Source organism: Saccopteryx leptura, chromosome 1, assembly GCF_036850995.1.
Source record: "Saccopteryx leptura isolate mSacLep1 chromosome 1, mSacLep1_pri_phased_curated, whole genome shotgun sequence".
Lineage (NCBI taxonomy): Eukaryota > Metazoa > Chordata > Mammalia > Chiroptera > Emballonuridae > Saccopteryx > Saccopteryx leptura.
Genome location: NC_089503.1, coordinates 240217960 through 240243327, shown reverse-complemented (window position 1 = coordinate 240243327; position 25368 = coordinate 240217960). Strand labels below are relative to the sequence as shown.

The 25368-nt window shown below is 41.1% G+C and overlaps 1 protein-coding gene across 4 annotated transcripts in view; it reads left to right on the top strand.

The window, feature by feature from the left end:
- MSRA (methionine sulfoxide reductase A) overlaps positions 1-25368 on the top strand; it is a 417427-nt gene that overhangs the window by 159965 nt on the left and 232094 nt on the right. For all 4 annotated transcript variants that reach the window (XM_066388174.1, XM_066388145.1, XM_066388164.1 and 1 more), the window contains exon 2: positions 24086-24154. In XM_066388174.1, the coding sequence (XP_066244271.1) occupies positions 24086-24154 (69 nt within the window). The remainder of the gene's footprint in view (positions 1-24085; positions 24155-25368) is intronic.

Sequence of the window (25368 nt, the reverse complement as noted above, 5' to 3'; positions counted from 1 at the left end):
CAGCCCTGAAATTTCTTCAAACTAGTCTTGGAAAGAAAGAAAGCTATGGATACCATGTATGCTTTGTTGAAAGTTCATGTTACTTGCCTAGTATCTTTTCCATTTATAGATAAGTCTGTCTATAGCTGAAGTAGGTGACTCTTTTTAAGAACTAGAGAAAGTCTACTGGGTCACCCTGTTGAGAAAACAGACATAAAGAGGCAAAATGACTTCTCCAGAATCACTTAGAACTAGGTCTAGAACCTGGGTGTCCACACCTCTAGGCCTATGTCCTGTCCCCCACTTCTTTTATTCCAAAAATATAAACAAATATCTTATATTTGATCACCTCCTAATGAATACATCTATTGTCACGACTAGCAAACTTTGTGGTTTCTATAAGAATAAGCAATCTTATTTGTAAAAAGGCTGATGAATTATCCATGACATTTTAAATGTCTGCATTGTTCTTGAGCTACAAATGTGAAAATCAGAAGACTCAGGGGTGAATACACTTCCTGATGGATTTCACTTAGTTTAACAAACTCTGATAGTAAAAATGAAATGAACCTTAGCTGTTCAACAATAATAACATTACAAGGAGAAAAGTAATTTTAAAAACCTGTTAACTGTAACATTGCTAATTTTGTAACACAAGCTACCACAGAGTTGTAAGTTTAGCAATGAAGATATGATAGACATATATTTGTGTGAGAAAAATGAAAAAGCCATATATTCATTGGCATAGACATCAGGCACAGACTTATTGACTAAATGACAGTAAGTCATTTTAGTCACTCAGCTTTTGTTTCCTCAGCTGAAATTTGAAGTAACCCAGCTTGATAAAAGGTCATGATGTTGAAGGATTGGAAGCTCCTGATTTTTTTAAGGGTTGGAACTGAGGTGAGATACGGTGGGATGTTTTACTAGGTAAAGAGGTGGGGAGATAACTGTGGTTGTTTGTGATTTGAGAAGAACAAGATGGCACCCGTGGCTGGACCTATTGTTCAGAACTGCTGCCCAGTGAAGAGATTCCCGCACGCAGGCTTTTGTTTCATGGTAATTGTTTGTTTCCTATTTTTACTAGAGGAACAGGACTCTAGACCTACACCTGGTTGCAGGTTTCTGGATGTTCTGTGAGCTTCAGCGCATTAGAAAGAGTTAAAACTCCCTCTTCGTCACAAGCTCCCCCTTGGTGATGTCCGTTCACTTTGATAACTGTGGTGCGTCCACGTGCCATCCTCTTCAAGGCTGCCCCACAGCTCAATGGTAGCTTTAAGTAGTTGAAAAAAATTTATTTTTATTATTTTTGCCTCTACAGTATTTTATTTTTTAATATTTTTATAAAATTATTATCCCTTCTATAGTGATATGATGATAACAGAGTCATCATCTATTTTTTAAAATATAGCAAAATTTTCAAATTTCACTCTATCAAGTTTCTTATAGTAGCTGCAGGTATTTGGATCTGCCTACGGAATAAGCACTGAGGACATACGAGGGGGGTTCAACTTCTCTAATTGTGTGGGAGTTGGTCTCTCCATCTTTCCGGTAAAGAGGTGGGACTGAGTGATCGCTATGGTTACTTTCAGCTCTCACAGTCTATCATTTATAATTATAATACATGCTGCATCTGTGCATTTCAGTCACTGAAAAGAAAGAAGGTTTTGCCTTGGCACAGTTTTGTCTTGAAATGGCATATGTATTTTTGTTGAATGGGTGCTTTCTGCCTGGCTCTGGCATGGTTTTTACTTGCTTTCTTTTATGTTATTCCTGGTTTCTAGTCCAGGCCTGAATATGCCACCAGCTGATGGGGCATATTTGTTAGGAACACAGGCATTGGACTCAACCACACTTGTGTTCAAGTCCTGGTTCTAAATCGCTTTTGAGCTGGTTTTCTGATATGTGAATGGAGATGACGGATTGAAGTGAGGTTTGATGAGATGCTGACAGTAGAGTCCTTAGCACAGGGCCTCGTACCTGGCCATGTCTGCAAAGCTCCCTGCTACCCTCCTCCCCAGTAAAGGTTTTTATATAGAGAAGTGTGAACCCCTAAGTTGCATACACTTAACATATTTATTTGTTTAGCATCAGATGCTGTTTATAATTCTTTTGTAGTGTCCTTCAGTTGAATGCATTGAAGAAATGGACAGGAAATGGGATTTGTCAGAAGACACTGGACTGAAAGCTGCGTTAATGTGCTCCGCCTGCTCACTTACCACTTCCAGATATTGCTGGAGCTTTGAATATACCTTGTCTTCTTCTTTAGCTGACTTCCTGACCTTGACCTCTTGCCTTGGGCCTCTACCTTGGTATCTTTCTATCCCAGGCTTCTTCTCTGGGCTTCCTCTATACCAAACTGACAGTGAATCTAGTAAATACGTATTGAATGGTAAGCACAGTCCTGGGCACCAGGGATAGGCGAGAACAAGACTGATGGTGTCTATATGTACACTGCCCTGCAGGTGGGAGGAGACAGAACATAGCCAGTGAACAGATACATCATTTCCTACAGCGCCAACCGTCACAGAGTCAGGAAGGTGGGAGAAAGTAGAGCAGGTAGCAGAGGGAATGCTTCTGTAGAAAGGTGGGTTGGGGAAGGCCTCTCTGTAGGGGTTGTGTTTGAGTGGAAACCTGAATGAAAAAGACAACGTGAATCAAGTAAATATCTGCAGAAAGAATGTTCAGGGAAAGGTCTAGAAGGGGTAACAATCTTTTTTTTTTATATAAGATTTTATTTATTTATTTGAGAGAAAGAGAGAGAGAGAAAGAGAGAGAGAGGGAGAGAGAGAGAGAGAGAGGGAGGGAGGACACACAAGGTGGGAGGAGCAGGAAACATCAACTCCTGTATGTGTCTTGACTGGGTAAGCAGGGTTTTGAACTGGCGACCTCAGCTTTCCAGGTGGATGCTTTATCCACTGCAGCACCCCAGGTCAGGCTAGAAGCGATAACAACAATCTTACATGTTCAAAAGACAGCATGCTAGTGGCTAGGGAGGAGTGCGCCCTGGACCAGGGAGAGGAAACAAGGCTGAAAGCAGTTCTGGACAGATGCCGGGGGTAGGGGTGGGGGCTTCAGGCCCAGGTAAGGACTTTTGAAGATATCCTACATGTGATAGGCAACCTCTGGAAACTTTGAAGCTGGAGTGGTATGATTATATTTACATTTTAAAAAATTTCCTGAGATATCATTGACCTATAACATTGTGTGAGTTTAAGGTGTGCACATGTTGATTTGATACTTTTATATATTGCAGTGTGGCCACCACTATAGCTAACACCTCACATAATTATCTTTTGTGTGTGTGTATGATGAGAATAATTAAAGTCTAGTCTCTTAGCAACTTTGACGTTTATAATACAGTATTGTTGTCCATAATCACTATGCTGTGCATTGCATCTCCAGGAGTTATTTATCTACTAGCTGCAAGTCTGCACCCTTAAACACCATCTCTCCTATTCCCCTGCCCCCAGCTGTGGGTAACCACCATTCTACCCTTAGTTTTTACAAGTTCAGCTTTTTTAGATACCACATATAATTTGTATCAAGATTGTATTTACATTAGTCAATTTGGGCTGATGTAACAAAAAGCTCTAGACTGGGTGGCAAGCTGGCAGATTGTAGTTTTTAAATTTGCAGTTTCAGCCTCAAGGGGATGTATTGTTCTGCACATTTTAAATGCTCTGCTACTACCTGGTGACCCCAGGCCTAGATCTGTATGCAATATAAATGGCCTATATCGGGCTTTGTTTGAGACCTGAGGTATAGAGGCTCTACCTAAGCTTATCTAACTTAAGTCCTGGGTTTTTTTTTATTTGTTTTCTCCCCTTTACATTATCAACATATCGTTAAAGCATATAATAATACAGTTTAGAGCAGGGGTCTCAAACTCGCGGCCCGCCGAACAATTTTGTGCGGCCCGCAGACTAATCCACGAAATTCAAAATATTTTGGATAAAATTAAGTAAGCCTAGGGGCCTACTTGTATTTTTCATTTCTCTAGCATCCTAGCTAGATATTAGCTTAGTTAACAGCAGTTGTGATGTGAACTACAGTTTCTGGTCGTTTTGTGACACTGAGTAAACTGCATGTACGATTGTGCTTGTACTGATTTTTTTTTGTTTTCAACTGCAGTGAGAAAAGTGCTGCGAAACAGTTGCCTTTTGTAGACCTAGTGCGGCCCACCGAACGGCTGTGATCTTGCTCTGCGGCCCACATGCTGAGTTGAGTTTGAGACCCCTGGTTTAGAGTGAGTCTTTTAAAAAACACATGCCATGGGCCAGTCGGCTATCTCACCTGTTTTAAAAAACTTTTTAATAGTCTCATCTAATGCTCTATACCACCATGTTAAGAACCTTCAATTATATAATTTATCTTAAATCTGAACTCTTTTGGCTCTTAGGTCCTGAGCCCTGCTTAGTTCTCTGGACTTGGCATTGTGGTGGCCGTGGCCCCTTTAGTTCCGCCCATTGAGTATGTCATTTTAGGCCATTGTCACACTAAGATGTGGGGAGGTGATAGAGATGGGGTAGTTATGCGTAGGACTGGGACTGTATGAAAAGTCACAGAAGACAGACCTGTAGCATGTCATCTGTTCTTACAGGGCTAAATGTGAGAAATGGGTCAGGAGGAAGGGGGTTTAAAAATGGCGGCGGTGCCCCCTGGGCTCTGCTGTTCAGAGCCAGGCAAGGACCACCCCCAGGGAGGAAGTCAGAGCTGTGCTTGGCAGCCTGTTGATGTCTCCGTCAGTGGCTGACCACAGATCTGGGAGCTTGAAGCAGTGGCAGTCAAGGCTGAACAGTTTAATAGGCGTAGAGAAATTCGGATTGAGTAAAATGACATTGATGAGGCAGGCCAGTCCATGGCAAGGACATTCTCTTTCTCTCTACTCTTCAATGCAAGCCCAGGCCTAGATATGGAGGCCTTCTGTCCTTTCTGCTAAAGGGACAGGAAGAAGGTCTGGCATTAAAGGCGGCAGGCTGAGGCTGGAGCTGTTGAGGTTGGTAGTGCTGCTGCTGCTGGTTGCCGAGTTTTAGTTCCCTCAGTGCACTCATGCACGGTCCGCCTCCGAGCTGGTTCCTGACATCTAAGTGTCCCCTCTACCTTAGAGACTTATTGATTCCAAACCTCTTTCCATTGAAATAGGAGAGCTCTCTTCTCTTTCCAGGCTGGGACTAAACGGCTTGGTTTACACTGGATTCTAGGTTTTTTCCTTTTTTTCTTTTTCTTTTCTTTTTTTTTAATACTTTCTTGGCTAGTTCTTTTTGAAACTGTTCAGAAGTCTTTAAAGATGAAGATGTATTGAAAAAAATATCTGGGATCTCTTAGATACCACGTCCATCTTCCCTTCTGTTTTCACCTGGCCTGCTTAATAAATTTGGCAGGCAGGCAGAGCACACATGACCCAAATGTGATGGATGAAGAGATATAGATTCAGAAAAGTTAGGTGATGTCTCAAATGACACCCAGTTGTAGCTCATATTACTGCGTACTCTCATTGTACGCAGCCAAGATTCCTGCCTGGGTCTTCCCACTCACAATCCAGTGCTTAAATTGAACAGAACATAGCCAGGTTTTATTACCCAGCCTGTGAAAGAAGAGAAAGCAAGGGTGAATGAAGGGAAAGCCAGTAGATAATTTTGAATAAAACATGAGTGTAAGTCGTTTACATTCGTAGCCTTATGATTTTTATTGCAGGGCTAAGACGTGGTTCTTAACTGCTGTTTCCTTATGGCTTCTGTTTTTGGTAAATATTCCCAACATTTACCATGAAACCCTCTATCTGAAGGCTAAAGGGCTGCTGCTCTCTTTTGCAGAAGTCCTGCTGCTCTGTCTTCTCTGGAGGTTGGCTGTGCCCTCAGTGAATAAGAATCCCCCTGTGGACAATTGGTGATTGAGGGACAGCTGGCTGCAAGGGGCAGTTCATCAGTGTGCATCGCGAATGAAGCCTGGCAGTCATTAGGATTCATTAGAAATTACTCAGCGTCCCAGGAATCTCATTTAGTTCCCACTCAGCAGCTGGAAGATGCTACCAGCTGTGGATCTAGGGTTTTCCCCAAAGAATTGATCTGAGTACGGGGGGCAGATAGGTCAAATGATCTGATGATGAGTGGGTGAGGGTAAAACAGGAAAGTGTGTTTTTCCCTCAGAATGGATGCTCTGAAGATGCCACTGGGGAGTTAATTAGAGCTGTGGGCACAGTTTAGGCCCGGTGCCTCTGATGGGCCAAGGAGCTTAAGACTGTCTTTGGAAGTCATTGGAAAGTAGGATGTGAACAGAGAAGGGATAGAAATAACCAAAGGGAGAGTGAAGGAGAAGAGAGTTGTATATTGTACTTCGTGACCTTCAAGATCTGGCCCTTGTTGCTTTTTTTGCTCCAGCTACTACTGAGCATTCACTCAGTCCTCTGGACCTCTGAGCCTGTGTTCTCTCCTTCTCAGATGTCTTCCTTTCTCCCCAGTTTTCCACCTGTGGAAATCTACTTGTCTTTCAAGACCGAGCCCTAACATCTGGGGCCCAGATTCTGGGCCAAGTACCTTCATGTGAATCCTTGCCTCACAATTCTTATAGAGGCTCTAAGATAGATATTATTGTTATTCATTTGATTGTTTGTTTGTTTTTTCTCCAGATAAGGAAATTGAAGTTCAGAGAGGTAATAGGATTTGCTCAAAGGCACAGTTCTGGTGGGGAGTGGAGCGCTCCAGCCCTGGTTCTTTCCATAGTACCCTGCACTAGTGTCTTACTGGTGCTCCCCTCCCTCATAATGTATTCCCATACTGGCCCTGGCACAGTGGCGAGGTAGCCACGTTTGGCTTCTGTGTCCTTGTCCCTTCGTCATGTAGCTCCTCTCCTGTCCTCTGTCTCCCTCTACTAAAGAAGAGGCTTCCCAATGACCTGACGTTCATTCTCATCCCCTTATGTCCTGATGCTCAGAGCTTTTTTCTAGGACAGGGGCTGGGAAGTTTTCTTATAAAGATGTTGGTGGTAAAGATTATTGGCTCTGAAGGCCATACAGTCGCTGTCACAAGTACTCAGCTCAGTCCCTGTACAGTGAAAGCTGCCATAGAAAATTAATAAATAAATGAGGATGTCTGTGCTCCAACAAACCTTTATTTAATGACACTCAAATTTGAATTTCCTATAACTTGCATGGGTCACAGAAGATTTTTCTTCTTCTGATTGTTTTCATTAAAAGATGTGAAACCCACTTTTAGCTCAGGTTGTACAAAAACAAGTGGCAGGTGTTGGCTAGTGGGCCATAGATTGGCAACCTCTTTTCTAGAAATAATTGGGTACAAATCACTTACCTTTTGGTAAGATTGTCACCGTGTTGGTTCTCTTGAAAGTGCTGACAATTTAAGCCTTTAACTGCAGGTGAAAGGCTTTGTCCCTCCTGAAGGGATTTGGACAGCTGTGGCCGTGGGGGTGGTGGGGTGGGAGAGGCGAGGCCCGGGCAGGGCATAGCTGCCTCTGTGTAAAATAAGGTCAGTCCTGCTGTGCTCCTATTGTCTCTTCAGTGAAAATGTTCCAGTCAAGTCATTTGTGTCATTTGTCTTTGAGTTCTGTGTAGAGAAAAAAGGTCTTCTTTGGTTTTTGTAAGAATACCAGGCTTAGATCTTTTAGTGTGAGCTGTCATCAGCCATTCTGATTGTTGATCTTGTAAATTCATGCCTTTTAGTGCTGGCAGAGGGCTTGCTTTTGTTTCTGAACAATTTCATAAAGTGTTCCTTTCAATAGGGACTTACATCGAATTTCACTTTAGCTATATTTGCCATGTCAACTAGATTTTAAAGACATGGGCAACTGCTTGGAATCCTTTAATGTGAGAGCTTCAGCAAAGGGTGTGGTCAGCTGCAGGCTGTCTTCTTCTGGCCACGAAGATCATGTGGTTGAGCCCTCTTCACATTTGGTCTCCAGATGACCCAGGCATTGCCTGAAATTTGGTTGCTGATCTCTAGAGTGTCTTGAAGGGTTTGCTTTTTACCAACTCTTGGGTGCATTCAACAGTAAAAACTTTCATAAAATGTTATACCTGTTTGTGGAATTTGGAAAGAAACTTAGGCAAAGAAGTAAAGATGTAAGGAACTGGGTTCTCACTAGTACCCAACCTCTCTGCCACCCCCAACCCCTGCCCTATGTTGTATGCCAGGAAACTTACTAGGAATGCTGCACCTAGGATATTAGGCATAGGTACCTGACTTATACATTCACCCCTCAAAATGTCCATTCTGTAGCCCAATTGTTTAGTAGATTTCTGTATTGATTATATTAAGCATTGCTAGCAAATAGTAGTTACTTGCTATTATTATTTTAAAATTAAGTTTAGAAGATCTGTCAGGTGTATTAGATACGTACCATGTTACATGTCGGTATGGAGCTTACACTCTGGCTATTTCTATTCAGTGGTAGTTCTATGGTAATTCTTCTATTGTACTAAAGAAACAGAACTATCAATTATTCAATCCTTTGAAATGATTATACATGTAGACTACAAACACATGGGATTTAATTTAAATGAGTGAGTTAATCTTTCCCACGTACTTTATAAGCTTTGATTATTTCTAAATTTTATTTCCAGACAATTAGGGAATATTGATTTGTTTAGGATATCTCCCAAGATTAAAAATATTTACTTTAAAATAGTTTAAGATTCACAAGAAAGTGCAAAAATACTACAGGGTTCCAATGTGCCTTTTAACTAGTTTCCCCCAATGATAGCATCTTGCATAATTACAGTACATTGTCAAAGCCAGGAACTGACATTGCTATAATACTTTACCTCAAGTATAAACCTTATTTGGATTTTGCCAGTTATTGCATACATATTATTTTGGTGTCTAGTTCTATAAAATTTTGTCATATGTTTAGATTTGTGTAACCATCACCACAATCAGCATATAGAACTAACTGTTCTATCACAACAAAGAAAATCCGTTAAGTCACCCTTTAATATAGTCACTTTTCCCTCATAAGGTTTTGTTCAGACTGTGTTTTAAGATGGGAAATGAGCAATAATAGCAGAGGTAGATTTTGGGAAGGTGTTTAGAGTCTAATTGATTTCCACAGTGATACATCTCAAGGAAATGAGAAAAAAAGAATGGAGAACCATATTCAGGTTGTAAGCCCTCCTACATTTCCATCTACAATCTATATTTCAAGCTACACATTTAAGGTGTGAGCTAAGAGTTGAGGTTTATGTTGTCCCATATAGATGTCAAGTTGTTCCAGCACCATTTGTTGAAAAGACTATTCTTTCTGTATTGAATTAACTCAGCACCTTTGCCCAAATTTAATTCTGTGCTCTCTACTCTGTTCTATTCATGCCAGCACCATACTGCTTTGTTATTGTAACCTTAGAGTACGTCGTGAGATCAGGTGGTAGAAGTCCTTCAACTTATATTTTAAAATTGTTTTGCCTATTTTAATCTTATTTATTTTTTTCCAGCTTTATTGAGATATAATTGATTTATAATATTGTACTAGATTAAGGTGTACAACATGATGATTTAATATATGTATATATTGCAATCTGATTACCACAATAAGTTTAGTTAGTATCTATTACCTTTCATAGTTATAAAATTTTTCTTATGATGAGAACTTTTAAGATCTACTCTCTTAGCATCTTTCAAATACACGATATAATATTGTGAACTATAGTCACCCTGCTATCCATTAAACCCCCAGAAATGACTTATTTTAGAAATAGAAGTTTTTACCTTTTGATCACCAATCTGTTTTCTCTGTTCTCTGTTTTTATGAGTTTGGTTTTTTTAGGTTCCACATATGAGATCATATTGCCTTTCACATAATTCTCTAAAGGTCCCTCCTTGTTTAAAATGGCAGGATTTCCTTTTTATGGCTGAGTAATATTCCATTGTATATATATGTACCACATCTTTTTTATCCATTTGTCCATTGATGGATACAGATTGTTTCCACACCTTAGCTATTGAAAATATTGCTGTAGATGGGGGTGCAGATTCCTTTTGAGATTGTGATTTCTATTACTTTCTATACATCCTCAGAAGTGGATTGCTGGATCACATGGTAGATCTAATTTTAATTTTTAAAATAAGCTTCATACTATTTCCATGGTGACTATAGCAATTTACATTCCCATTAATCATGCACAAGGGCTTCCTTTTCTTTACATCCTCATCAACACTTGTTATTTCTTGTCTTTTTTGATGACTGTCATTCTAACAGCTGAGAAGTGGTATCTTGTTGTGGTTTTCATTTGCATTTGCATTTCCCTGATGATTGGTGATGTGAGCACCTTTTCATGTATGTGTTGGCTGTCTGTTTCTCTTTTGTCTATTCAGGTCCTCTGCCCATGTTTTAAATTGAATTGTTTTGGCTATTGAGTTGTATGAGTTAAAAAAAAAAAAAAAATATATATATATATATATATATAGGATAGCAACCTCTTATCTGAGATATGATTTGCAAATTTTATCTCCCATTCAGCAGGTTGCCTTTTCATTTTGTTCATGGTTTCCTGTGCTGTGCAGAAGTCTTTTAGTTTGCTGTAGTCCCGCTTGTTTATGTTTGCTTTTTGTTGCCTTTGCTTTTGGTGTCAAGTCCAAAAAATTTTATTGCCAAGACCAACATCAAGTAGCTTTACCCCCTATGCTTTCATCTAGGTGTTTTATGGTTTTAGGTCTTACATTCAAATCTTTAATCCATTTTGGGTTGATGTTTGTATATGGCAAAGGTTAAGGTCCAGTTTTAATCTCTTGCAAGTGGCTGTCCAGTTTTCCCAGCACTGTTAATTGAAGAAACTATCCTTTACCCATTATGTATTCTTGGTTCTTTTGTTGTAAATTATTTGACCATATACATGTGGACTTATTTTTGGGCTTCCTATTCTGTTGCATTTATCTATGTGTCTATTTTTATGTCAATATCATATTGTTTTGATGATGATGATGATGATTTTTAGTGAGTGAGAGAGAGAGTAAGAGAGAGAGACAGACAGACAGACAGGCAGGCAGGAAGGAAGAGAGATGAGAAACATCAACTCCTAGTTGCAACACTTAGTTGTTCATTGATTGCTTTCTCATATGTGCCTTGATGGCGGGGTGAGGGGTGGGCTCCAGCTGAGCCAGTGACCCTTTGCTCAAGCCAGCGACCTTGGGTTCAAACAAATGACCTTTGGCTTCAAGCCAGCAAACTTTGGGCTCAAGCCAGCAACCATGGGGTCATGTATGATCCCATTCTTAAGCCATGACCCCATGCTCAAGGTGGTGAGCCCACACCCAAGCCAGCTGAACCCACACTCAAGCCAGCAACCTCAGGGTTTCAACCCTGAGTCCTCAGTGTCCCAGGTCAACGCTCTATCCACTGTGCCACCACCTGGTCAGTTTATTTGATTATTATAGTTTTGTAATATAGTTTGAAATTGGTTCATGTGATGGCTCCAGCTTTGTTTTTCATTCTCAAGATTACTTTGGCTATTCAGAGTCTTTTGTGGTTCCATATAATTTTTAGAATTGTTTATTTTAGTTCTGTGAAAAATGCCTTTGGAATTTTGATAGGGATTGCATTGAATCATAGATTGCTTTGAGTAATACGGATATTTAAAAATATGAATTCTTCTACTCTATGAACGCAAGATATGTTTCCATTTACTTGTGTCTTCAGTTTCTTTCATCATGCCTTAAAGTTTTTATTGTATAGATTTTTTTGGCTATTTTAAGTCTTTTGACTTTCCATATAAATTTTAGAACCGACTTGTCAATTTCTACAAAAACTTCCTGGGGTTTTCATAGGCTTTGTGTTGCACTATAGATTAATTTGGGGAGAATTGATATCTTAAGATTACCAAGTCTTTTAATCTATGAACATGGTATATCTCTCCATTTATTTAGATACTCTTAAATTCTTTCAAAATAGATAATTTACTTAAATTGTATAATTGCTTTTTTAGTCATAGTTAATATTCTTTATGGTTAGACTTCTCATTTATAATATACTGTGTAGTTTCTGTCTCTTGATTGGACCTGACTGCTACACAGTAATTTCTCATAAGCACTGTTTAAATTGAGACCTCTGGGACTTGTGGATTTTGTCCTTATTTTCAAGAAAGGTTGCAGACATTGATATGTATTCAGCTGGTGTTTTTTTTTTCTCCTCTCTTCACGCTACTTCTCATGTGTTTAACCTGGGATTGAACTAGACTGAGGTAAGGGAAGCTAAAGTGTGTTGACTGAGATTTCTGCAGGAACTAAGGTTTGTCAAACAGTGAACCAGGAACACAGTCTCTTACTTCACTGGAATGATCAGCTCCAGCTTGACTCTTCCAGTGTTTAATGGTGGTTAACAGAGTACTCAGGATTTTTTTTGAGGTAATGAAAGGATTTAATAGGATCCCACTATTTTGATGCTTAGAATAGAGGTACTGTGACCTTAAGATGCTATGAAAGAACTATCCAAGGTAATAAAAAACCTGGTTTTATACCAGCAACAGTTTTGATTTTTAGATTTGATTTTGATTCCCATGAATCAAAAGAAAAGGGCAAAGATCTATTTTTAAAGGGACCATTAAAATAGAAGTAATTCTTCCACATTCTTACTTCCATCTAGTTGAAGAAAAAAACCTCCAAACTCAACCAACTAACTAAACAACAAAACAAAATCTCATCAAAATTCATAAAATTTTCTCCATTGCAGTGAGGGCCTTTGGCATGAATTTAAATTTAGCTTCCCTGGTAATGTTGAAAAACATTTTTCTTCATTGTTTTTGTAAGCCCTGTGAGGCAGAGATATAACTTCCCCAAACAAAACAGCAGGAAAAGCAACTAACAATTCTCTGGATAATGCAAATGAATAAAAATTGCCAGAATTATCGCAGAAGTGCTAAAAGCCTTCCTCTGATATTTTATACACCATCCCTAGGCTTCAGTGGTTCAGGAATGCCTGCTTTAGCAATCCCAGCACCCTAGGGAACAAAGTTTGTGGAGAAAATAAATTACAGAAAGATAGTCTCCAACTTAGAAATGGATCATATTCCAGAGATTGATTTGTAAATTAGTTAGACAGGAAATATATTTTTTTCTTGTGGAAAACAGTTTGATAAAAGATGGCTTGAATTCCTGGCTTCTGCCATCAGTTTTCCTTTGCTAAAAATTACATTTTTTTCTTTATTCAAACATGGGTAGTATATTAATTATCTATTGCTATTTAATCAATTGTCCCCAACTTAAGTAGCTTAAAAGATATATAATAAATGTCAGTTTTTTGGGTTAGGAATCTGGGTGTGGTTTAGCTGGGTTTCCTTGGATCAGGGTCTTTTGGAAGCCTGAGGCCTGCCTTCAAATGAAGTTTAGAGCAATCCTCCCCCAGCTGAGTCTTCATATGAGACTGCAGCCCCTACGACACTGTGATTCCAGCCTGAGCCAGAATTACTCAGTTTCTCATATCATCTGAAGTGAGACACCTTAATTTAAAATAAACTTGCATTTGACCAGTGGTTATTGTGCAACAAGGGATTTCCTCCTCTCCTTGGGGGAAACCTGCTTTCCACCGTGACAAATAAAGTGGGGATTATTTTCCGTGGTTGAGTCAGTAGCTGGGTAGCTTTGGAAAGTAGGGAAAATTTTTTTCTCTCTACTTGTAGCTTATAACCACCTTGACCAGTATGAAAGGGTGTGTTCTTGATGTTGACAGGTAGAACTTAGGGTATATTTTTACATGGAGAGAGTATCCCATAAATGATGGTTAGAATCTTAGGAAAGAGTTATATTTGAGACTCATTATAAGTTGAGTAGGCCCCTGTGGGCTAGCTCACCATCATTTATAACAGCATGTGCATGAGAAAATGGGTTCTATATCCCAGATGTCCATCTTATAAACATGCTTTTGAAATGTGACTCATTTTTAAGTTGGGGACTTGCCTGTATTTCATTAGGTCCTCTCCAGCTACTGTCTCCAGTAGTTTACATTTTGAGCTATCAGCCTTTTGGGGAGATAAAATGACTGAAAATAGAGATTACTATAATTTACTCTTAGCACTCAGAGCCTGGCAAACCTATCAAGGCATAATTTTACTCAAAATCAGATTTTCTGCAGGGCTTGCAAGTAAGTCCCTTTATAGTTGCATTATTCCAGGTCACAGTCATCTCTTTCTTTTGTATAATTCTAGGGTCTTAATCAGGTAAGTCCAAAACCACTTAATCAGATTTAGTACATGAGAAACATTTTGGCCCACCCTACACCCCCTTTGGCCTATATCTCTACTGAAGTTGAAGGCCTTCCAGCTGAGAGATTACTGTTCAGGCCCCTGAGTGGATTCAGTGAACGACTGCTTGCCAGCCCTCCCGCATGTCTAATATTTTCAGACATGGCTTTTGTTTTATTTAGTATGCCCCAGTCAGTCCATCATTAGAGAATTCATCCAGGAATCGACCCATTTGTTTGAATATCCAGGGGTCTGCTTGAGCATATATATTCAAGGAAGAGAACCAGATAGGCTTTGCACGGCTACCTCTCCCTTGTTTCTTCATTAAGTCAGATAACCAAAAGCATGTTTTAAGACCCACCCCTCTTTCCACTTAACTTTCCTGAGTTAAGATGTTCAGTTTAGCATCACTTTTTCACGGGACACAGTATAAAACATCATACAGTCCCTCTGTGTGTCATTTGTAGAACTGTATTGGAAGATTTTGTTATTGATGTTTCTTTCTTTCTTTCTTTTTTAAATTTATTTTAGTGGTGGGGGGAGGCAGAGACAGACTCCCACATGCACCCCAACTGGGATTCACCTGGAAAACCCACTAGGGGGCAATGCTCTGCTCATCTGGGGCCCTTGCTCCATTGCAACCAGAGTTATTTTATAGCACCTGAGGCGGGGCCATGGAGCCATCCTCAGCTGCTGAGGCCAACTCGATTCGATCAAGCCATGGCTGTAGAAGGGGAGGAAGAGGAGGAGGAGGAGGAGGGGAGAGAAAGAGAGAGAGAGAGAGAGAGAGAAGAAAGAGGGGGAGGGGTGGAGAAGCAAGTAGATGGACACTTCTCCTGTGTGCCCTAACCAGGAATTGGACCTGGGACTTCCACACACTGAACTGATGCTGTACCACTGAGCTAACCGGCCAGGGCTGATCTGAGTTTGGGCCTCCTTGCCCACTTCTGGCCACTCCTGCAGCCCTGGAAAGAGGCCAGGGGCTGCAGGGGTATTCATGAGGTGACAAAGACTGGGACATTACAATTTTGTTTTAGTCTTCTTTTCTTTTCTTTTCTTTTTTTTTGGCAGAGACAGAGAGAGGGACAGATAAGGATAGACAGACAGGAACACAGAGAGATGAAAAGCATCAATTCTTTGTTGTGGCACCTTAGTTATTCATTGATTACTTTCTCATATATGCCTTGACTGGGGGGCTACAGCAGACCGAGTGACCCATTGCTCAAGTCAGCGACCTTGGGCTCAAGCTGGTGAGCCTTGCTCAAACCAGATGAACCCACGCTCAAGCTGGCGACCTCAGGGTCTTGAACCTGGTTCCTCCGTGTCCCAGTTCGATGCTCTATCCATTGGGCCACCGCCTGGTCAGGCTAGTCTTATTTTCAAAAAAGTAATTGATCCTATGGGACAAACTTCAAAAAGTACAAACAGAATATTAAAAAAATAAATTATAGCACATTATACAGCTTATTCTGCCCATTAATTCTTTTCCCCTCCCCCCGCAAAGAACCGAACATACCGTAGATAGTTCCATGTCTATATTAATAGTTAGCTAACTCTTGATAATGGCTGCATATTACCCCACAGCAGAGATTGTTTTATGCAAAAGGTTGGTACCAGTTATTTTGTTTGTCTGTTTGTTTTGCAGACAATCTTGAAAGGACTGTCTTTGTAGATGAGCAAAATGTATTGTAGGAGCTGACCTCTGATGAATCTCCATCTTCAATGTTAATGTTCTATCTCTTTATCAATATTTTATTCCCCTCAGAATCTTTTGTCTCCCTTCCCCCGCACAGCAGATATTAATTTGATAACTTGGAAGCTTTCTAATTTTAATGAAAGACAAGTTGACAGCTATGTTTATACCGATGGCTATTTTTCTTTCTTCTTAAAGGCCCATATTTAGCTGTATCTGCCCCATTCCTGATGTGCAGAAAGAACAAGACAAGTTTTCTGTGAGGGTTGTAACAACAAGTTCCAATTTGATTAGGAGCTTCCATTTTGAAATAGTCATAATTTCTTTTTCATGAAAGAACTGCAACAGGAAAGCAAGGAGATCTGACCTTACCCTTGAACAGCCTGCTTTGTAGTGCTGACAGGGGATGTCGGGGGCGGGGCTGGGGGGAGGTTGGTGGTGGTCTGGAACAGATTGCAAGGGGAAGTCTGGGCCCGTCAGGCTCAGCTGAGCAGAGGGCCGATCATTTATCACTGTCAGAGGGGTCGGGGGAGGAAGGAGGAGTTACTGGACCATTCCTGCCCATAGCCTGACTGACAGCTGATGGTGCCTCATACAACATCCACGGAGGGGCACTGCGCTTCCTGCTGAAGGCCACTGACAGCTCACCAGGAAGGAGAAAGAAGACCATGCTGCATGTTAGTGCCTTGGAAGGGTTCTGCATCACCTGTCTGTGCGGTGTATAGAACCGTTTGTAAAAAGCCAGTTTAGTGGTATTAGAGGCATACAGTTCGGCTCCAAAGTGATAAGAAACTGATAATAGGATGAGAAAATACCTCTGTGGGTCTCATATCTTAATTATGTTCACAGGACCGAGATATTGTGTAACACTGATTATTTTAATGTGGCAGGACGAACATCGACAAATGCTGGTCAGAATACAGGTCACTTTGTTTCATCCATGTGGAAGGAACTAAAGCTGGCAAGCCAGGGAAGCCAGGGTCCTCGACGAGTCTCTGAAGGGCAGCGTTTTTAAAAACAATACTAAAACGTGTGATTGCTGTGTGACCCTTTATAAATGTGTTTAGCATTCATCTAAAAAAATCTAAAATACGGCTTTGGATCAGTAGGACATATGTACCTTAGAATAAAAGAAAATCGTTTTTGTTTACAGCTACTGTTTTCAACACTGTTATTCATAGGGATGTTACATTTATCAGACTAACAGAAAGATTTAATTTTAAAAAGAATTAAAAGGAATTTCTATTCTCAAGATTATCTAATTTTGGTAGTCATTAGGAATTACATGTGTTATGAGGGTGAGAGGAGATTTCATGAAAGCCAGGTAGAAATTTTCTATTAATATTTTATGCTTATCACAGCAGCCTAAGTTAGATATGGCTCTTAAATGTGGCAATTAATACCATTGTGTTATGAAAGTGAATATGGAATTCTTCCAAAATAAGATGAACAGTGATGGAATGCTTTTACTGGAATAATGTCATATGAATCGGAAACTCATGTTAGTCTGATCGTAGTGGGGTAACAGGTTGTGTTCAGGCTGTAGGCAGTGCTGCCGACACGGAAGCCTTGCATAGCTGCACCTGGTTAGCACCCTAAAGAGTGGGGCAAGCTCATTGCTGGTTGAGGGATGACGAGAAGGCGTTATCTTACTATCTTTGTAGCCCCAACAGTAAGCCCAGTGCCTGGCACGTAACTGGTATTCATTAACTATTTTCTGCACTGTGATGTTATCCGGGCACAACATGGATCCCTATGTCTTGACTTACTGGGACAGATATGCCCTTCCCAGAAAGATGCTGGGAGGTGCAGGCGCTGCCTGAGTCAGGGCGTCGGGCTCCTACTAGCCAAGAGATGCACCCTAGGTTTGCTGCACCTGAAGCATAGGGAGAAGGGAGAATGGTGGTGGGTGGGATTAATGGAGGAAGGACAGTGGTCAGAACATAAGGATAAAATAATGAATGATTTATGACTTTTCTTCTTTATCTGCGATCTTAAACTATTTCCGTCTAAATTTTCTCTGTTTAGCCCATGGTATTTCTTCTGTTTTTAGGGCAGCTCCCGTTCACACACAGTGAGGGCTGGCCTTTTATTTCTCCTGGAGCTTTGAGAGGAATGCTTGCCTCTGAGTGCCCACAGCATTTGGGGACTTTTTTGTCTCATTCACAACATTGCCTTTACTGGGGACTCCTTTTAACCTCTCCTTACCACAAATCCCACCTGCCTGTAGTGGTGCACCTCATCAATCAGTTCAAAGGACTCAGACTTCCTCAGACCAGGATTCAGTTGGCACTCAAGCTGAGTAATGCCCTCTTACTAATATGCTGTCCCCCCCCCCAACCATCTCATTTCATTCTCCTCCTCCTCACATATAGAGCACACTATTGGGGGCAAAACCCACTCTGGGTTAGTTTCACCTTAAAACATCATAGCCCAGAATTATGGGAACTGTAGGGACAAGAACAACATAGAACCAAGGTACTCCTGGGCCAAGGTGACTAGAACATCATTGCCTGTTCTCTCCCGGTGCACCTGCCCCATATTTGAGCGAGCAGGCGACAGGTGCAGGCTCAGGGCTCCTGCTCTGCCTTCTCTACAAAGCAACACTCACAGCCATCAGACCTTCCTCAGAACACTAAGATCAGGGCCCAGAATGCCTAGTCAGTGTGATGGAGGGCCTTCTACTAGAGTTGGGAGACGCTGTTCCAAAGCTAGGACTATGGGCCAAGCACGAACCTTACTCACATAGTTCTAGTCTAATTTGTACCTTGAGACACCAGATGTGTGAGACCTGGAGAAAGAGCCACAAAGAAACAGTATGGTGGGGTACTGTGACACAATATTTCATTTTTAGAATTGACAGGTTTTTATTGCCATTTTAGTGAAATGTAGTTTTACTTCAGTCCCAAACTGTACCTAATCGCTGATAAACTTCATAGCAGCATGAATGACTGATAGTGACAATGACAAGTATGAATTGGGTTTTATGGGGTTAATAACATGCCTGGGAGGAGCTCTCACTCTTAGCTGACCTACGCACTGAGGCTTTAGTCCTGGGCTGATTCTGGATTTAGTCCAGCAGCTGACCAAGATTCCCAGGACAACAGTAGCAGTTCCTAGAATCTCCAATTAGTCAGTGCCAATATGGCCACCCAGACTGTAGGAAGTTGGACCTACAGGAAAATATTGAGGATTTGAGAGCCCACTCTCAGTCCCCCACTTCCCTGCCATTTACTTATCTGATCCCCCCTCACCCAGAAAATAAGAATTTTAGCTGTCTCAGTTTGAGTACAGGAGATGGAGCTAGTCACTGGTTGGTTTATGTCTGAATTTACATTATTATAGCTTCATTATCAAACAGTTTTATTGTATTTTTTAAGGGAGAAAACAGTCATAAAGCTTGAAGTGCATTAGATATTCACAAAACAAAGCAAAAAAATAGTGTCAGTGTCATCTTCTAAAGCTTTTGAACATGTCCCCCAAACCCCCTTCAGAGTCTCTCCGATAGTTGACTTTGACCCAAACTTGGTCTGATTAACCTTGCTGCTCCTTAGGGGCTGGGCTTTCAAGATAAATGAAAAACTATTTCTTGTCCTCATATACCCTTGACTGAGGACACATCTGGCTATCATCAGAGGTTGTCCTCCTGCAGCATCTGGCCTTTAACGTGCCCCCCATGGAGCAGGCGCAGGGACATCTGCCCAAGCAGCCGATTGGAGGCATCCCCCCCACTGTGGCCAGGCAACAGATGTCCCTGTCAGACAGTCCCTCCTGTCTCCATTCCATACTCTGCTGGTAATCAATAGTTACTATCCAATCAGTGAGTGACTTCTCTATTTAGTCAGTTTGATTGTTTCTGTGGTGAAATGTGCAACCAATTTTGAAAAAAAAAAAAGAGTATAAACTCTCATTAGGTTCCCAGGTTAGTCCTCCCCTATCCCCAAATCTTATTTGACCTGTGTAATGTGTTTCAAGGATCTCTGGTTCCTTAGCTCCCAAATACTTAGCAGTTTCACTGGGGAAGTGTCCTTAGAGATTCAGCCTTGGTTTCTAGGAACAGAACTGTCATCAGTTTTTAAAAACTCACCATTCCCTTATCGTGGAATAGAAAGGAGCACTTGGATTCTGCCCCCGCCTTCTATCCCTACAGCTATCTGTAGAACTTTGGAGATTATCAAAGGATCTGTATTTTCATCACAATTTGTCATGTAGAAATGAGAAGGAAATGGCTTCTTTCTTTCTACCATCTTTCCATTTTATTCATTTAGATAAAGAATGACAAATGATTTAAGCACGGATGTGCTCTTTAAATGAGAAATTCTGTGGGGTGCTAAGTGGAGAAAGGATTTTGTGGTCACATTCGGAGATAGAGAAAGTGTGCTGTGGTTGATTAGTGATGTCTGCCATCCGTGTGGAAGGGGAGGTAAATAAGTGCCATGGATTTGTCATTCCTGATTCAGATCTTGTGAAAAATAAATGTTCACATGTAGATGATAATACTGATCTAACAGTTAAGTCATGTTTACTATGTACCAAGCACTAAGTGCTTTATATATGTTAACTGATTTAATTCTCAAAGCAACTGATGAGGTTGTTATTATAAATGAGTAAACTTTACCATGAGGAAACAGGCACAAAGAGATTAAGGGACTAAGCTAGAAAATGGGAGAACTGAGATTCAAAGTCAGTCAGTCTTATTCCAGAGCCCAAACTACCATCTTTTATTGGCTAGTGCTGTGTTTTTGCTCTGTAGGAACTGATGTAAGACTCAGCTGCAGTTCAGAAGAAAGTGTAAAATTGAGTTTACAGACCCTATTATTTTTGGGCCTTGGGCTCTGGAATAAAAGATGAAGCTAACCTTAGCAGCGAGGAGAGAGTTGCATTTGAACTTTCACCTTCCTCTCCTGTTCGGGTAGCATTTCTCACCTTTCCACCTCCATTAGCACTGCTGCCTTCTCACTGAGAGTGGGTGAACGGGCAGGGAAGGGGCTTAGACTTTAAGTGGAACAGAGAAGTCCCCTTGTCTGAAGGCCACATGGCTGAGGAGACTGTTTCTGAGTGATTATTTGTAATGATCATTTTTGTAGGAAGGAAACATGTATCTATAAAGAGAGATATTTTTAGTGTATCAAATGATATATCTTTTGTAATGGTGTTAAAGGGAGACATTTTAGAACTGTTCATGTATTCCTTTATCAGTTACCAACAATAGTATGTATGAAACACCTATGCTGTGTCCTGTACGGTGCTAGGACTGTAGATATGGTGAGGCAAAAGAGATGCCAGCCCTGCCCTCCCTGAGCTTACAGTCTGCTCATCCAAATTACGACTGAGTGTAAGGTGCAGCTCTGCTGAGAGCTGCAGTAAGAGGACACTGGTCCCAAAGAGCAGCATGGCTATCAGAGAGGGAATGAGGGACGAGGTAGCCAGAGCACGTGGTCCTTCAAGGCTGTGTGAGAATTTTGGCTTAGCCTCAGCACAGTGGGTGGGGAGGAGGTTAGGGAGTTTGTGTCATGTAATCAGAGTTCATCTTCTCGAGAGGCAACTTGATTATACTGGGAGGACCCAGTTAGAAAGGAGGTATAGAGGCAATGGGAGGAGCCAGGTGCAGAGGCCATCACAGGTGGGAATGGAGTGGTTTTTGTGGTAAAAGGAAGAAGTGGAAGGGTTCTAAAAATGTCTGGAAGGCAAACTTAGGTAGATCTAGTGATAGATTGATTTGATGTGGGTGGTGAGGGAGAGAAAATGGGAAAGATGGGTAGGAGAATGGTGTCTGAATCCCAGAGGCTGGAATTCTGGAAGAGAGTCAAGTTTGCAGTGGAAGGTCATCTTGTGTTGGAGGTGCTCTTGAGCTATCCCAGAAGATATGTCAAAAGGCCACACTTTTTATTATAAATGTGTACTGGGTTATAATAAATAAGGCTTGGTGGACTGTCTTGGGGAACCAGGTATTGGTGAAGATTTTTTTAAAATCTGTAATTTGTTTGATTTTTAAAAAAAAATCCCAGCAAACATCTTTTCATGTAGAAAATAAGAATGTAATACCAAAGAAATTAATAAAGGTAAACATCTTGCATAATTTCCTTAGTTGTTTTCATTTTTACATGATTTCCTGGCAGTCTTTTCCCACAAGCATTCATATTTTAATTAGTTGTCATTATAATCCACAGCCAATGTGTAATAAGATTGTTTTCACTTACCATTATCCCAAATATTTTCCCCCATCTCTATATATCTCTCCAATGTTGTAGTTAAAGTGTTGCATAATATTTTATGCTGTTGATAAATCATGGATTATAACTTTCTAGGCAATTTCTCTGTTTTTAGAGAGTTGCTTTTAATATTTTATCATTAAAAGTAATGATACTTCAGTAAATATTGTTTTGTGTGTCACTTCTTTTTCCTCTTGTATTTTTCTTAGGTTGAATTCCTTTGAGTGGGATTATTAGGTCAAAGCATTTGAAAGGGCTTATAGCTCTTGATATGTGTGAAGGAAGATGTTTTAGAACCGTGGGCAGGGCTGTGGCGTGCTCACCATGGCACAGCACTGTGACTGCCACATGGGGCATCAGCACATTGCTTTGGATTCAGTAACCAGTGGTCCTAACCACATGCATGAGTGCTTGACAAAGTCCCATGCCACCTGGGACTTTTCATCATGCATCTACTAATTGTGCCAGTTGATGCCTAGAGTTTTCTGTAAGGCTTGCTCTCTTGTTCATCTGGGCGGCTCCTTCCCTCCTCCCCGTTATTCTCTCTTTGAGATAGTGCCACAAATTCCTAAGAACCAGTGGAAACCCCTGAACTAGTGGTATCCCCAAGGGATGGTCTGAACTGGACTGAGCTTTGGAAGTCTTCAGGTTCTGATAGGCAGCAGTGGGGTTGCAGAGGCTGCCCGGGGTTTGGATAGGGTTCTCAAGATCTTCCATGACCTGGTCCCTGCCTACCAATCTGTCTTTCTTTGCTGTTGCTTCTCAACATATCACCTCTAGTACGCACACACTAGACTGTGTGCTGGCCCAGGATGGTGCCTTGGTTGTATCTACTTCTTGCTCTCACTAAGTAGCTTCTGTACCCTCCACCTTTCCAAACCCTGCCTCTCCTTTAAGATTCTACGCTAGTTGCGATGCCTTCAGGTTGCTGCTCTGACTTCCCAACTTACTGTTCCTCTGCTGAGAACTCTTACAGTACCTTTAGTCCTTGCTTCAGGACTTAGCACATAGTTGTAAGCTTTGCTTTTGAATTTTTTACTCTCCTGGAGGGCAGGAAAAATGACATATTCTCCCCTCTAGACCCTCAAAGCCTAGCTTTAGTGCCAAGTCCTGTGCTGGAGTTCAACAAATCTAATGCAACCCATTACATCAAAATACATGTGCTACATGATGCAGTGTCGAAGAGTTTTAGCCATTCTTCTCTTACACATTTTCAACATAAATGCTCATATTTAAAAATTGCTGAGAATATTATTAAAGTACTCATAGATGGACCATATTCAGCTTCTCTACCTGAATCTGAATATGGATGGGGGTTTTGGGAATAAAGTAATGCTGGAAAACCATATATAACCTGGTCACATTTGGTTCTAAGTCCTTGATATGCACTAGGGTGGGCAGGATGATTGTGGAGAGGACCAGGGTGGAGGAAGAGTAGTGACAAGCATAGAGTATCTGTCTGGTCTCTAAGAAGGTGAGTATCTTTGGCTCCTGGGAACAGTACTTGAATTGTAGTCAAAAGAAGTGTCCTTGAAAAATTATTTCCAATGTGACCTTGCCATCTTTATGACTCACTTTATGACTTCCCTGATTGGGTCAATGTTCTGATCATCCGGGCTCTTCAGGGGAAGCCACCCCAAGTTCACCCTGGAAACAAGAGCTCCGTTGCCCTCCAGAGAATGGCCTGGCAGAGTGGAGACCCTCTGGCTAGGAGTCAGGAGCTTCAGGCTGGGCTGGCTCTACCTCCCCTTGCTGGACAGCTCTGCATAAGGTCGGGCCTCAGCACACTCCCCTATAAAACGACATACCTGAACTAGACCATCTCTAGGCTCTTTGTCACAGATCAAAAACAAAATAATTGAAATTCTCTTAGGAGGGTAAACTTTGGTGCCATTTCTAACTGAAATGAGAAATAGTTCTTTGACACATTTAATGACATGTGTTAGTATGTGTGCAGAACTTTACACTTAACTTGCATTTCTCTCTCTCTCTCTCCCTCTCTCTCTTTTTTTTTTATAGCCAAACATCATGTCAATGGCAACAGAACAGTTGAACCTTTCCCAGAGGGAACACAGATGGCTCTATTTGGTAAGATATCAACTCTGAAAGAAAACCCAAACTGTGTGCAAAGACTAGTGCCAAATTTCTGAGTTTTAGCAAGTGTCCTCAGGGCTTCAAAATCTGGGCTCTTCTAGATATTTACAAATCATTGGAGCCAAAAAAGCTACTGAGTTCTTAGTATTTCTGGGATCAGAAAAACTTATTCTATAGAATGTAATATGCTTTTCCCCTCACCTTGCAGACCAAATATCAAGCAGTGCATTTGCTATTTCTTATGTCCACACTGGATTAACAGGGTTTAAGTTTTTCTTTCCTAGGGGGAATTTTTCCCCCCACATTGATATATAACTTAAAGACTGCGTGGGCTTCAAGTAGTTTTGAGGGTGTTTATTTTAAGTTCTATTCGTTTATTTAGAGAGCTAGAACGGAGGGGAGAGAGAGAGAGAGATGGGGTGGGGGAGCATCAACTTGTAGTTGCTTTACTTTAGTTGTACCTAGATTGCTTCTCATAAGTTCCTTGACAGGGGCAGGGGGGTTGAGGGTGCGAGGCTCAGGCCAAGCCAGCAACCCCTTGCTCAAGCCAGTGACCTTAGGCTCAAGTTAGGGACCTTGGGCTTCCAGACAGCGATCTTTAGGCTCAAGCTGGTGACCTTGGGATCATGCTGATAATCCTGAGCTCAAGTTGGCAACCCTGTACTCAAGCTGATGAGCCTGTGCTTAAGCCAATGACCTCGAGTTTTCAAACTGGTGGCCTCAGCATTCCAAGTCTATGCTCTATCCATTGCACCACCACTGGTTGGGCAGTTTTGAGTTGTTATACCACAAAAATCAATCTAGTTGATTGATCTCTATCTCCTCCATTATGAATTGATGACATTTTTTTTAGGAGAAAACATCAATTAAAATGTTTTAAACAGAATAAAATCTAATACCTGAGTATATATTTACAATATGCAATTATATGGCTGAGCAGAATTTTTGGTAGGATGTTCTTTTTAATTGATGGTTTCTCATCTCCATATATAATGTCACCTAAACTTCCTTCAAAATGTCTACAGCCTTCCTCCTCCCTTTCCACCCCTTCCCTTTCCTTTCTTGTATCCCCTCTCTTTCTGTCTTCTTCTCCTCCCTCTCCCCTCCTCTCCTCTCCAGCACTGTCCTGGGACCCTTCCCTTATCACCCTCTCAGGGATTTCTATCTCTGTCCTCTGGATTTCCAACTTTTTATATCTTCTGGTTCCT